Here is a 14,230-nt window from a genome sequence, read left to right on the forward strand (position 1 = left end):
CCGAGATGAACCTGTTGTGTATTATATATTAGGCGATGCAGATGAAGTGGCAGTCGGACACAAATCATCACATTTCTCCGGAAAAAAAAAAATTCAAATCGGCTTATTGGGAGACAATCCCCCCAGTTCCAAGATTGAGGGGAACATGTCTCTCTCATCTCCCGGGATTTGCGCCAGTGTACATGGAGTACATGTTAAGATTCGTTTTTATACACACAGTGAAAGAAGATATTGACAAACAGATACGTTTCTATATTCTTTGAACATTATCTATGACTTGAATTTATTTTTTAACTGTATGGAGTATTTGTCTTCATTATTTCAAGTTACATTTTAGTGCCTATTTTACTGCCTATGTTTTAAATTTTAAGTGCCTATTTGCCTGCCTATTTTCCAGGTTTTTAATGCCTAAACATCCGGTCTCTAATTATGAGAATGTGCCGAACATTTTAAATACTTTAACTACAAAATATAGGTTTAAGTTTTTTAACTACGAAACCATATACGGAACGGTTGGTCCTTTAACGAACATAACTTTGCATTGCACTGGTGTAAGTTTTTACCAATTCATATATCTTGCAAACATGAGCTTCATTTCCTCGCCTGCGAGGGAAAATGTCAAAACATGTATATCCAATTGTCTTTCTGGTTTCATCTAGTTTGATTCCCACATCGGAGTCGGAACTTTCCGCATAATTCTTTCTATGGTTGTGTCTTTGTACGATGTTTTATTAATATACTCACATCGACAATGAGTTTCGTGAATTTTTCGGGAAATTACTTGAAGGTTTGATGATTTGCCCTATCGAGTGGACATATAAATCAGTATGAAATTCTTGTAAATTTCGTCTTGGCAAAAAAAAATATATATATATATATTTAAAAACAATTCAGAATAAAGGTTGTCGAATTTTTTTTTCTTGAAGATTTTAGAATGTAGCAGTGAAACGGAGAGAGAAGGGGATTAAGAACACATTAAGGGGGAAATAGTCTGAAAAGAGGAAAAAGAGATACAATATCCAAAAAGGAAGGAAAAAGGTATTGTAAAGTGATCTCTATTACCATCCAGAGTCAGTCAACATGTGGTACGAGAACCCTTTCATGCTCAAAAAGGAAAAGTGTGCATCTAAAAATTATAACCATATTATTATTATTATTATTATTATTATTATTATTATTATTATTATTATTATTATTATTATTATTATTATTATTATTATTATTATTAATAATAATAATAATAATAATAATAAACTTTATTTTACGTGTTGAGAACAACTGAAATGCAGCAAAAATACAGCATATGCACCAAAATACTTTGTGATTTTTACCTTAACACTATAATATAGTAAAAGAGAGAAATAATGATAAACTTTTTAACATGAATTGATAATAAGATAAACTCTGACAGTGTAGTTTATGTCTATTCCTAAAACACTGGTACGTCAAATATTAAAAGTAAAGATAAAAACAACTACTAAGTTGTATTTAAAAATCTAAAATCAAGTCACATTTTAAGATATACATCTATTATAGTTTGTTAAAAATCTATAGATTAAAATATGTTTCTTATTATATGGTTGCAAAAATAATAATAATAATAATAATAATAATAATAATAATAATAATAATAATAATAATAATAATAATAATAATAATAATAATAAGAAGAAGAAGAAGAAGAAGAAGAAGAAGAAGAAGAAGAATGCTTGAATCCTGCTGTAAATCTACCGAATTTATGTAAGTACTTACGAGGAAATACATTGTTTTTATTCTTAACAATTAGTGTTGCCCATAAAACGAGAAGTAGCCCATTTTTAATTTCGAGATGAGACGCGAAATTTCTCAAATCTCATGGGCGAAACTAGTTCACTCAAATCTTAGATCTGAAACACTTAGTCATTTTATGCACAAACGCAATGAATAACACTTATCAACGTTTAAACATACACAATATACTCCAATAACAAATATGGCTTTAAGTGTTGTTATATCGCACCGTTCGTGTCCAACACTATTAACAACAAGATAATGGTTATTATTCTTCTTATTTTTGATAAATCTTTAAAGTAAAAGAATAGAACTAATTACCTAATAAAGCGTTTCCATTAAAAAGATTTCCAAAATTGACTTTTGCATCTCCAATTTTCAGTCTTATATCAAAGGACTTGAACTCCAAATACGTGTTTCCTTTCCTTTCAACAAGATGACCCACCATTTTTACTTCAGCTTTACAGTCACCTGTGGAAATAAAAATAGTTTAATAGTAGGATAATTTTATAAATAAAAGAATGCTTAATTTATTAAAGTAATTACATAGGTTCAACGACCAGTAGATGCAAAACATGTTTTGGAGGAACCGCCCCCAGAAGAGTTATGGAAAAGAATCATATTCTCTAATATTGTATGAAATCCAGACCGTTTGCATCTAACATTATTCACCATTACCATTACAAGATAGCGTGAAGTTTCTTGGGTCATTTTCGACAAACATCTTTCTTGGAACGTTCATCTCTCCAGTTTACAAGCTAAATTCAACGTCGGATCAACTTGTTACGCAGTTTGAAAGGCATTAACTGGGATCTTAAAACCAAAGTTATTCTTTATACATATAAAGTTTTTGTTCGTTCTGCTCTCACGCATGGACATCTCGCCTGGTTATCGGCTCCACAGAAATTTTATGATAAACTACAAGTCCTGGAACGCCATGTCTTACGCATTGCTTATTCCTCACCACCATGGACAACAACGTAAGAGGTCTGCCATCACACATCTATACCAACATTCTTACCACAGACTGTATACAGTCTTCGCTTTCGTTACATTCAATACCGCATACTGGACGCTCATCCGATTCTCCATGTACCCTTAGACTAGACTCCAGCTCTACCACGTTCCGCATATTCACTGTTAAGATCATTTCCTTGCTATCCATGAACATGATCTGGCCATCGCTCACTATAACCCCTGTCTTGTATATATTGTTGCCATCCATTCATCCATGGCATGTAATTCATAAATGCACTCCTTTGTTTTCTAATTAACAGGGCTCCAAGTGTCTAAACCCGCTAGTTCGATCACTAAAGTTCATAATTAACTTTTTGAGAACATGCTGACCCTAATTGATATATAACATGAGTACCTTTCCATTTTAAAAAATCACAGATTTCAAAATGGCGGCGGAGGTTCATGATCTACTGTGCCCATTCTTCTTTTGCCAATATGTGAAATTACTACTGTTTGTATTGTCTATCTTTCACTATTTTTACAACTTAACACTTTATTTGATGTATTTCTATAACATACCATAGGCCTTCCCCACCAAATTTGACCCCCTGCCTCTCCGTTTCTTTGGCTCTCAGCCGCTATAACTTTGCACATATACATATTTGCACATCCTCTATAAGACACATTATGTTTCATCCCGCAACTCGATTCATCCATTTGGACCCTTTACTTGTGAGTAGCACCAGAGCAGAAGATTAACATCACTAACGGGTCGCAACGAACATTATATATCCTTGTGTTCTGTTATCTGCACTTTACCATACACTGTATATTACATACCATACTCAAATCATCTTCTGTATGTCTAATCAAATAAGTATATCAATAAATAAATAAATAAATAAATAAATGCTGATACCCATCTTCCAATGATACTACCAATAATTGAATGCTAATGGCCCGAGAGAAGGCGTTACCTTCTGCGGCCCGCCCATCTTTGGATGGGAATGGAATTGCACTTAAAAAATGATTCGCCGAAGTCACTTGTAGTGTTTATCTAGCAAAGCCAGACATGAAATGAACTCAAATTGCTAGTTTAACGTTAACACAATTATATGGCCTTTATATTAAAGAAGGGTGATTAAGGAAATTAGATTAGAAAGAATTGGTTGAATGATAATGGGGAAGGAAACGGAAGAACCTTGAGAAAACCCATGGCAACGATGTTGTCCACGACAAGCTCATATGACCTGGGATCAAACTAGTGTCCTCTCGCACCAGAGATGACTATTCTGTCACTGAGCATCAGTACTATCCACCAATAATATCTGAATATTCTATCCTAAGAGCCCACTTACTCTAATGTAGCTAAATGGGACCTCATGATAAAAGAATAGAAGCAAAGAGATCATTTTTTGTCTCATGCAACCCGTACGTAAATGTAAATTGAAAAGAGGAAATTAATGAGTTTGGATTAAAGGAATAGATTAAGATTTAGAAATAGAAATCAAAAATTTAAATATCTTAAATCAAAAATTTAAATACCAGAGCTTTATATCCCCTAAGCTTAAGGAGTCCCGAGATAAGAGCATCTGATTAGAATAATTCCAACTCCCATTTTACACCCTTTCAACTTAAATATGTCCATAGCTCTGGTTCCTTTAAGTTTAGAGACATGAATTTTGATATTTAAACCTTTCATTTAAAGTAATTAAACATGTGTTCCAGAGCCCTTTTATTTAATATTTGACCAATATGAGAAGAAAATAGGCTGGGGTGGTTTATTAAATTGCCTATAAATGTGTGGAATTTCTTAGGTTTAGAGGAATAAAATTTGGTATTTAGACTTTTAATTTAAAATAATTAAACATGTGTTTCTGCATTCCTTGATATTTGGTCTAGATTAGGAATACTCCATCCCTTTTTTATCTTTCCTTTTATATCAAATATTAAAAAAAGGGAAAAACATCTTTCTAATTATTTCAAGTGATAAACCTAAATACGAAATTCATGTCTAAACTTAAAGAATTCCGAGACCCCACCTCTTTTCTTCCACTCTTGGTCATAGAAAACTTACAAATAGAGTAATACATACATAACTATGGCTTTTATAAGCTTACACATTCATAACATAGTTAACAAAAAACATTTATACATTGTCTTCAAAAAACTCATTTACCGATTAGTAACATTTATCTACTAAGAACTTGTGAAGATCAGATTTAAATACAGAATGTGATTTGTTTTGCTTTAGAAAGTCAGGTAACTTATTGAAAATTTTTATACAGTTAATATATACGCTTTTTTGAAAAAAAAAACGAAAAATTTGGGGGGATAACATGAAAATTATTAACGAATCGAGTATTGTATTTATGGACGTTAGTGTTTTCAATAAATAAGTGTTTGTTACTTACAGTAAACAAGATAATTTTTAGATGTATGACGTGACGAGGAAAGGAGCGATTACATAAGAAACTGTTAAGATGGGTCTCTTGATAAAAAGTTTCAAGAATGGATACAGATGGTGGAACATGTAGAATGAAGCAACGATGACTGTGTGGGAAAGAGAATTGGAAAGGTGGAAATACCAGGAAGAAGAAAGAGAGAGGGGAAAACCCAGGATGAGACGGACGGACAAGATACGAGATGATTTGAAAGAAAGGGGGAGGAAATCAGAGGACGCTCAGGAAAGAAGAAAGTGGAGGAAGAGAATTTGAAAAGAAAATGCCGAACAGATACAAACATGGGAAAAACAAAGACAAAGAAGAAGAAGATAGTTATTTTTAAGATCTTTCTTTCATAGTACAGCAATTCGAGTATCCATGTCACAAACTGTGTTCACAGATCTGTTCTAATAAGGTGAGTTCTGGAAACTGTTATTAGTTTATTCAAGAGTATTTTTCAGATACTGTATGCAAATTTTACTACCTGGTCATTTTCTAACATTTTCTCTATCGTCTTTAGATTATTCACGAAAAATTTTAAAAAAGCGTGGCTGAGCATAGCGAAGTCCATTGACTTCTGGTTTGCTTTGTAATGAGAATCACAATAATTTTATCGTCTCGTCCTGGAGCATTAAATCCATAACGCGTACCTAAAGAAAAATTGGAATACTTTCGTGGCATGTCAGAAGTAATCATTATCTCAACTCAATATAATTGGACAATTCGGTCGCCCATCTGTCTCCTTGACTTTATTTGCGCGTTTATCACCAGAGTGGGGTAATTATCGACCAGCTCTCATCACGTTAGAAGGTAATGTTTAGAAAATTTTTAGTTTATTTTATTTTAGTTCAAACACAACACAACAGGCTCTAGGCCCAATTATTGTGTTGTCTTTGATAACGAAATACATATTAATACAAAACAGTGAGATATACAAATAATTAAAAGAAATACACATTACAAAATAGACAATTTTAAAATACACATTCATATTGTCTTTAGCATATGTGCTCTTTATATGCCGTTTTCAAAACATGCCTGTTTAATTGTTCTTTTGTACACACTTTCCGAAATGCTAAATATATCATTATTGAAGTCTTTTTCGACCTCATTGTGGAAGATGCTTATCCTTCATATAAGAGATTTCCGAAGGATATTTGTTCTTGCCTTTCTTTGATAAAACGTAGATGTGTTTCCTATCCTCGTTCTGGTTGATGGGACTTGGAAACAAAGCAACGAACGCAGCTCAATAGAGTCAATCTTATCATGTATTAATTTATATAAAAATATTAGATCATTATATCTTCTTCTTTCGTATAAAGTGGGTAGTTGATAATTTTCCAGTAACTGTCTGTAAGATTCATATTTCGGGTAAAGCCCAGTTTTCCTGTACGTTAGAAGTCTTAGGATTTTTTTCTGTATTCCCTCAATCACATCACAGTATTTTTGCATATTTGGTGTCCACACAACAGTAGCATATTCTAATTTTGACCGAACGTAAGTGAAGTACAATTTCATTAAAGTTAAATCATTACGAAACTCTTTACCTAGCATCATGATAAAACCAAGGTTTCTATAAGCCTCGCTCGTTACTGTTTCCATATGATGCTTAAATGTTAAATTTTGATCAAAGAAAATTCCAAGATCTTTGATATACTTGGGAGAGCTTAATTTTGTCCCATCGATCGAATAAGTATAGTCTACATAACTACTCGTAGGTGTAAAACGTAGGAAGTTACATTTATTTACATTCATTTTAAATTTATTTTTATTACACCACTCCATAATGTTAGTTAAGTCTTGTTGTACTTTCTTGCAATCATCAATTGAATCTATCTTACTATATATATTGAGGTCGTCTGCAAATAGAAGACAGTTAGCATGTTTAATTCTAGTCGACAAATCATTCACTGCTAAGTGAAACAAAAGCGGTCCGAGATTTGGGGAACTCCTGACAAAGCATTGAACTTTTCAGAGATGCACCCTTTATAAACAACTGATTGCCTACGGTTACGTCAGTCTATATGAAATTTGATCAGTTATGAGTTCTATAGTTTATGAAATATTTTCTCAGGTATCACTTCCGATGCATCAACCATCACACACTACTGCCCAATGTACCGTCTCCTTTATGGCCATCGGAAATCTAATAAATGAATAAATCTCCCTGAAATATTTACATTATTTTTTCAGGAATAATAAACATGTATCTTCGTGAATCTTCGTTGGTAATAACTTTTCGAGGGGAGTATAAGGTTGGCTAAACTGAAGTTATCAGTTATACCCGGATGCAGCGGCTGTCTTCTGTAACATCGAACTGAAACAACACCTTGATATTCTTCGCAGTTAGTAATACGGGTTTGTTTTAAGCTGAGTTAACATTGTAAATATTAAACGAAAATTTAAAAAAAAAATCGTTTAGAGTTCTATTCGAAGTCTATTTCAAAATTATTTCTTATGTTTTATTCGAAATCATGCGTGGTTATGAAGACAAAATAAAATAGCCGATATACAGAAAAAGATATGTATAAATGACAAAATATCCTTCTCGACCATTTAGTATGATACCTTCCCAATATCTGTACCACCACATTTTTCATGTAGCCAGTCCACCCGTTTATCATTCCCGTGTATTTTAATGATTAGCAAGTAGCTTTGTTGTATGCGTTTCGAGGTTCAAAAAAAAATTTCAGTGTTCCTTCACCATCGTTAGGCTATCGTGGAGCAACTTGAATTAAGGAGCAACGAACTCTGCTCTAGAAAACAAAAAATAATGATGATGGTATCTTATGTGCTGACAACATTTTGTCCAGCTACAATACGCCATATAGCCAACAATGCTCACTTATAAGCTGTAGCAATATCGAGTTTAGTTTAACATGGGTCATGAATAATCGGTATTTAATGTTGCCCACGACATGAGAAGTATCTTTCTTTAAATTCCTGATGAGACGAAAAACGTCACAACATACAAAACGAGACGGGAAGAGCTTTCCGACAATCAAGACAAGACGAGAAAAGATTCTTCGAGACTCGAGACGAGACGAGACTTCCATGTAATTTATGATAATGAGACGAGAAAATCTTATTTCTCGTTTCGTCGCATCTCATGGGCAGCACTACATAACTTTTAGTACCAGCCTGTATACCATGTGACACCAGTTTTTATTATTATTATTATTATTATTATTATTATTATTATTATTATTATTTCTAATGTTCATCTACATCTACAGGAAGGAATACATTGAAGAACTCTACAAAGGAGACAGAGTGAACAAACAAGAGATAGACCTCGATGAAAATAATTGAGGACTATGAACTTTATAGTGCGAATTTGACAATGCTTTGGAGAAAATACATGGCAAAGTCTCAGGAATAGACCAAATACCAACGGAAGTGATTAAAAATCTCGGAATAGCAACAAAGAAGAAATTATTTAATCTTATTAATGAAATGTACACCTCGGGAAAAATACCAAGAGACTTCGAGAAAAACATATTACTTCCTATCCCAAAAAGAAAAGTACGGAAATCTGAAGAACACAGAACGTTAAATTTGCTTTTCCATACACCAAAAATACTGTGCAAAATTATCGCACAACGAATGGAAGTGAAAATCGAAGAACGGTTATCGGAAGACCAGTTTGGATTCAGTAGAAAAAGGGGCACAAGGGAAACAATACTGAGTCTACGGTTGATCATAGAGCCGCGCATCATTAACAGGGATCAATACAATTACGATAGCAATTGTAGATATAGAAAAAAAAATTTTGACAACGTAGACTGGACTATCATGTTGAGAGCGTTGAAGGATCTGAAGGCGAATTATAGAGACAGACGAATAGTATACCAACTTTACAGGAAACAGACAGCTGTTATGGTACAGATCAGAAAGAAACGAGAATAAGTAAAGAAGTAAAGCGAGGATGTGAACTTTCACCTCTCCCGTTCAATGACTATATAGAAGAGGCTATGAAAGAATTCTTTGATAAAAACGAGAAAGGCATAAAAGTAAACGGCCAGGTTTTCAGCACAAAAGAGTTTATTGATGACATAGTACTGATAGAGGAAAACGAAAAGGACTTGCAGGAAGTATTTTCAAACTTGAACGACCAACTGGAAAAAACATCAAAATGAAGATAAATAAGAAGAAAACCAAAGTGATAGGAAGGGGCAAACATATGGCTATTGGGAAAGAAAATTGAAGACGTTAAGACGTTCTCCTATTTAGGAAGTCTAATATCCTCGGACGGAAGAAGTGAAAAAGACGTAAGTTCAAGAATAGCGAGGGGTAAACAAGCATTCAATAGGAAAAGAGGATTGGTAATATCAAGAAATATGTCGTTGAACGTTCGAAAATGATTTGTTAAGACCCTGGTATGGAGCGTGGCGCTTTACGGAACAGAGACGTGGACATTGAGAAAAGCTTAAATATTCAAACTGGAAGCACTTAAAATGTGGTGTTGGCGCAGAATGCTGCACATATCATGGACCGAAAGGAAAAGGAATGAAGACGTACAAAGAGGAAGGTAATGAATGAAGACAGATCATGAAGATAATAGGAAAAAAGAAACAGTACGATTGGCCATCTTATTCGGCACTCCGATTGGATCACCGTGTTGGTAAAGGGAAAGGCAGAAGGAAAACCCGGAAGAGGAAGACCAAAGATAGAATATCTAGATGCAGTTACGAAAGTATAATCCAAACGAGAAAAATGTTTTAAGATTTCCATGTTACCCACCAATCTATGGTTAAGGAGAGAAAGAAGAAGAAGAATTTCATCTGTAATGCTTAATTCCATATCTTAAAATATGTAATTTAAATGCATGAGAAATGAAAAGAAAAAATACTTTTGTTATTTTAGTCCGAGAATTGAATTCCTTAAAATACTCTTCTTGGATCTAGATCTAATATGTACACAGTTAGCCAATATGCAACAATGCTACAATATATACATAATCACATTTGCCAATTTAAAATAAAGGTAAAGCGTAATATTATGTTGTGTGTAATTATATAGTCTTTTCTTTTTACAGAATGCACTCGTAATAACACCTATATATACTTTCTACAGAAAAAAAATATTATTATTACTTTACTTACTGAAATTCCCACGAAATTTTCCCTCACCACTAATGGGCAGCAGTAAAATCTTTACGTTCATTTCGTAATTGCTGTCCAAGGTCAGGAGAGGAAGGTCGATACCAAAATTGAAAATATGTTTCTCAAGGTTAGTTCTGGAAATGAGAGCAAAGACATTTTATTTTACATTCATTAATACTATATATACTATAGGCCTATATAATATATTAACGAAGTTTCGAAATCTTAAAGTTGCTTTCAATTTCTAGACGCTTATGCACCACAGTGTACTGGAAGTGACATGTTTAAATGAATGTATGGAATGAGAGTGACCAACTAACGGAACACGTATCACTAGCAGCATGCAAAATGTATAGTAAATATTTTGAAAAATAGTTGAGTTGATGCTATGCACAACTACTCAACACCGGCAAAATGAAGCCTCGTGACCTATTTAAAAATACGGTACTTTTCATGTGCCTTTTTCGTAGGTATTGCACTAAAACTGATGCTTTATGTGGGTTGGTCCCGGCTTCGATTTTCTGTAGGGTACAGCATTAAAGACTCGCACTCCACTTTGAATAATAGATTCCACCTTACGTGAACTTGGAGCAAGAAAGAAATAATGAGGTATTGCTAGATCTTTTCGTAGGTATATACTTGACAGTTTTCAGGGGGGAAAAACGTATTCCGACCCTTATACCTTCCATTACATCAATGATTTGAAGTAAACAGGCCCGTATCCAGTGGGGGTCTAGAGGGGCCAGGCCCCCCCTAAATTTTTGCTGGCCCCCTAAAGTTTTCACGGTAGGCTTGCAATTGAACTATAATATGGTGATGAACTATGTTATGGTTGGATCGGGCCCCCCCTAACTTCAGCTGGGCCCCCCCTACATTTTTGGACTGGCTATCAGCCTGGAAGTAAATATACATTAACTATAAAAATATTAGGTGAATATACGCCGTACGCGTATTCAGCGTATACTCTCCATTACACCGCCGAAAGGAACGTTTAATATAAATCAATGAGTGAATAGAGTTTTTTCCATTTCAAATAAAATGTTTGCTTTTACATCCTTTATTCGGAGCGATGGCAGGGAGGGGTTTGCAATAAAAAGATTTTTAAAAAGTAAGATTTTCAAGACTTCGAACGTAAGATCTCTTTCGAGTGTACTGTGGCACGGTCACCTCGATATTAACCTTCATATGGGTATGTAACCATGAAAAGTGGGGACTAAATCAACTGCATGTCCCCAGAAATGTTTGGCTTAATTCCTTGATTAGTTTTAGTCAATTAGAGTTACAAGAACTATTTTATCAGAATTTCAGAATGTTGGTTATGAAGTATTTTGTTTTCCATTAAGAACATTATCACATGCAGTATTTCGTATTTACTCTTACGGTAATACGCGATATTTTCTGCAATAGCACGCAGGAGGGGGGGGAGGATTGTTGACCCTAAAATAAAACTATTTTTAAATAGTAATTTTAAGAAGTTTTATTATTTAAACCAAATAGATAACCTTTTTGTTCTTTGAATATCTATCCATAAAATTAGATAGAAAAATTACAATATTAACAATATAATAGGTTCACACAGTACTGTACTTTATTTTATCTTTTGTGCAGAGATGTTTGCTGCAAACGCAACGCCTCAATTGTATGTTACTTAGGTTCGTATACGTTTCATTTGTTACTAGTGCAGTGCACTCCTTGCAACACACGTAGATCTGCGCATATATATGGAGAAAAAAAATTACACAAATTACCAACTTAGGCTTTATGCATCAATCTGTAGACCTCTATTTTTTAAAAAATAAAAAAATAAGCCGTTTAAAAGGAAATGTAGCACAATACAGTTCTTTATATTTCTACTTTCAATATTATTATTATTATCATTACACGTAGAAATGTACAGTTTACAGTACAATTGGCTGTGAGTTCGGTAAAGCTCCCCCAAATCAGTATCTAATTGTATATCTAGTACTTAATAATAATAATAATAATAATAATAATAATAATAATTATTATTATTATTATTATTATTATTATTATTATTTTCTAGTACTATTTTGGGAATAGGACATAGGACTTTAATTTTATACCGCATCTCTAACTAACTAACTAACTAACTCTATGGCCTATGGAACCCGGAGGTTCAATGCCGCGTTCACAAAAGCTCTCCACTGACTTCTATCCTTAGCTAACTGCATCCAGTTTTTACTCTGTATTCCAATCTCTGCGAGATCCATCTTAATATTGTCCTCCCATCTGCGCCTAGGTCTTCCTAATGGTCGTTTTCCGATTGGTCTTCCAGTCAAGACTTTGAAAGCGTCTCTACTTTCTTCCATTCTAGCTACGTGACCCGCCCATCTAAGCCTCCTACACTTGACGACCCTAACAATGTTGGGTAAACCATATAAATTATGTAGTTCCTCGTTATGAAGTTTCCGGCATTCCCCATTCTCGTTCCTCTTGGGTCCGAATATTCGCCTCAGGATCTTGTTCTCAAATACTTTCAGTCTATGTTCTTCCCTCAGAGTAAGTGACCATGTTTCGCAACCATACAGAACAACAGGCATGATTATCGTTTTATGTATTTTGAGTTTCAGATTCCTCGACAGAATTCGCGACGACAAGAGATTTTGAACCGAATAGTAACACGAATTTACTGCTTTTAGTCGACATTTAATTCCTCCGTGAATATGATTTTCCTCTGTTACTATTGATCCTAGATATTTGAAAGTGTCCACTTTATCAAAAGTATTATTTAATATTTTAACGCATCCATAATTTGCTGTTTCCGATTCACCGATTGGTTCTAGTTTTCCGCATTTTGGATGTCAAATAGGGCAAAGGTTGAAGTAACAGAGCGATTAAGGGGGCACAAAAGGACCAAAACCTAAGTAAGGGCTTAATCTTTAACTTAATCTCAACATTATTCACTGATTTCACTAGGTATAATTTAAATGACAAAAGCTTCTATAATAAATTTTAAGATGCATTACATCAGAACAGTAAAACATATTTTTGGTGACTGCGATCATACTAATAAAGAAAACACAGCGTTTCACAACTACTCTTAAAACCATACTTGGATTCATGCTTAGACTAGTGACGTTTTTTTCCTTCTTTCACTTTTAAATCAATACTCCACATTTGTTCCTCCATAAAGGCAATGTGATTAACATTACATAATAACTAGCTCCTACTAAATAGTTTTACTGGAGAACCTTAGGCGACGCAAACAATTTAAACTTTGGTTTCAAATGCACGGGCATTATTAAAGTTTAAAATATATTTTTAAATCAAGAAATATCCCTCATAATATGCTAGTGAATCAAAGTAGAAAGTTTTTCAGTTGAAACAAACTAACGTTATCTAAAGAATGAAATCCCAACCTACACATCCTCGCGGGAGAAAGTGGGCAACATCTTTGGCGGCTAACGTAGATGGGGACCGACCGACTCCTGGGATAAGGAGTCAGCTTCTACCAAGTGCCAACGGTCTTCTCGGAGGGCGGTGCCTTGGAGGTCAGGGAACCTTTTGTCCTTAGGAGGGGAAACTGTCCTAAAAGGCGGATGAACCACTAGATGGTCAACGGCATGGAGATGTGAAAAGGAAATGGGAATACTACCACATTATCTTTTTCCCAGAAGGGACGAAGAAGGAGAATAAATAAATATGATGGTTCTTCCTAAGATAAAAAATTCCGGAGGTAAAATAGTCCCCCATTCGAATCTCCGGGTGGAGACTACTCCGGGAAGAATCATCAGAGGAGAAAATAATAACTTTCATTCCACCATGGGAACCTGGAACGTACGAACTCTACGACGTGAGGGAAAACTTGAAAATTTAAAAGTGGAAATGGACAAATGTAAAGTGGATATAGTGGGCTTAAATGAAGTGAGATTTGTTCTCAGTCTGTGAGCTTCGGTGACGGCCCTGATACGATGTCCTAGAAAATTAGACAAC

General features: G+C 34.3%; 1 protein-coding gene across 1 annotated transcript in view; it reads right to left on the reverse strand.

Annotated features, from left to right (window-relative positions):
- LOC145693413 (circadian clock-controlled protein daywake-like) overlaps window positions 1-14,230 on the reverse strand; it is a 112,110-nt gene that overhangs the window by 43,734 nt on the left and 54,146 nt on the right. Inside the window, exons 4-5 of the mRNA XM_081769385.1 lie at window positions 10,277-10,410; window positions 2,092-2,241 (exon numbers count right to left, since the gene is read on the reverse strand). Of these exons, the coding sequence (XP_081625511.1) occupies window positions 2,092-2,241; window positions 10,277-10,410 (284 nt within the window). The remainder of the gene's footprint in view (window positions 1-2,091; window positions 2,242-10,276; window positions 10,411-14,230) is intronic.

Source organism: Thermobia domestica, chromosome 8, assembly GCF_964235325.1.
Source record: "Thermobia domestica chromosome 8, izTheDome1.hap1.1, whole genome shotgun sequence".
Taxonomy (NCBI): domain Eukaryota; kingdom Metazoa; phylum Arthropoda; class Insecta; order Zygentoma; family Lepismatidae; genus Thermobia; species Thermobia domestica.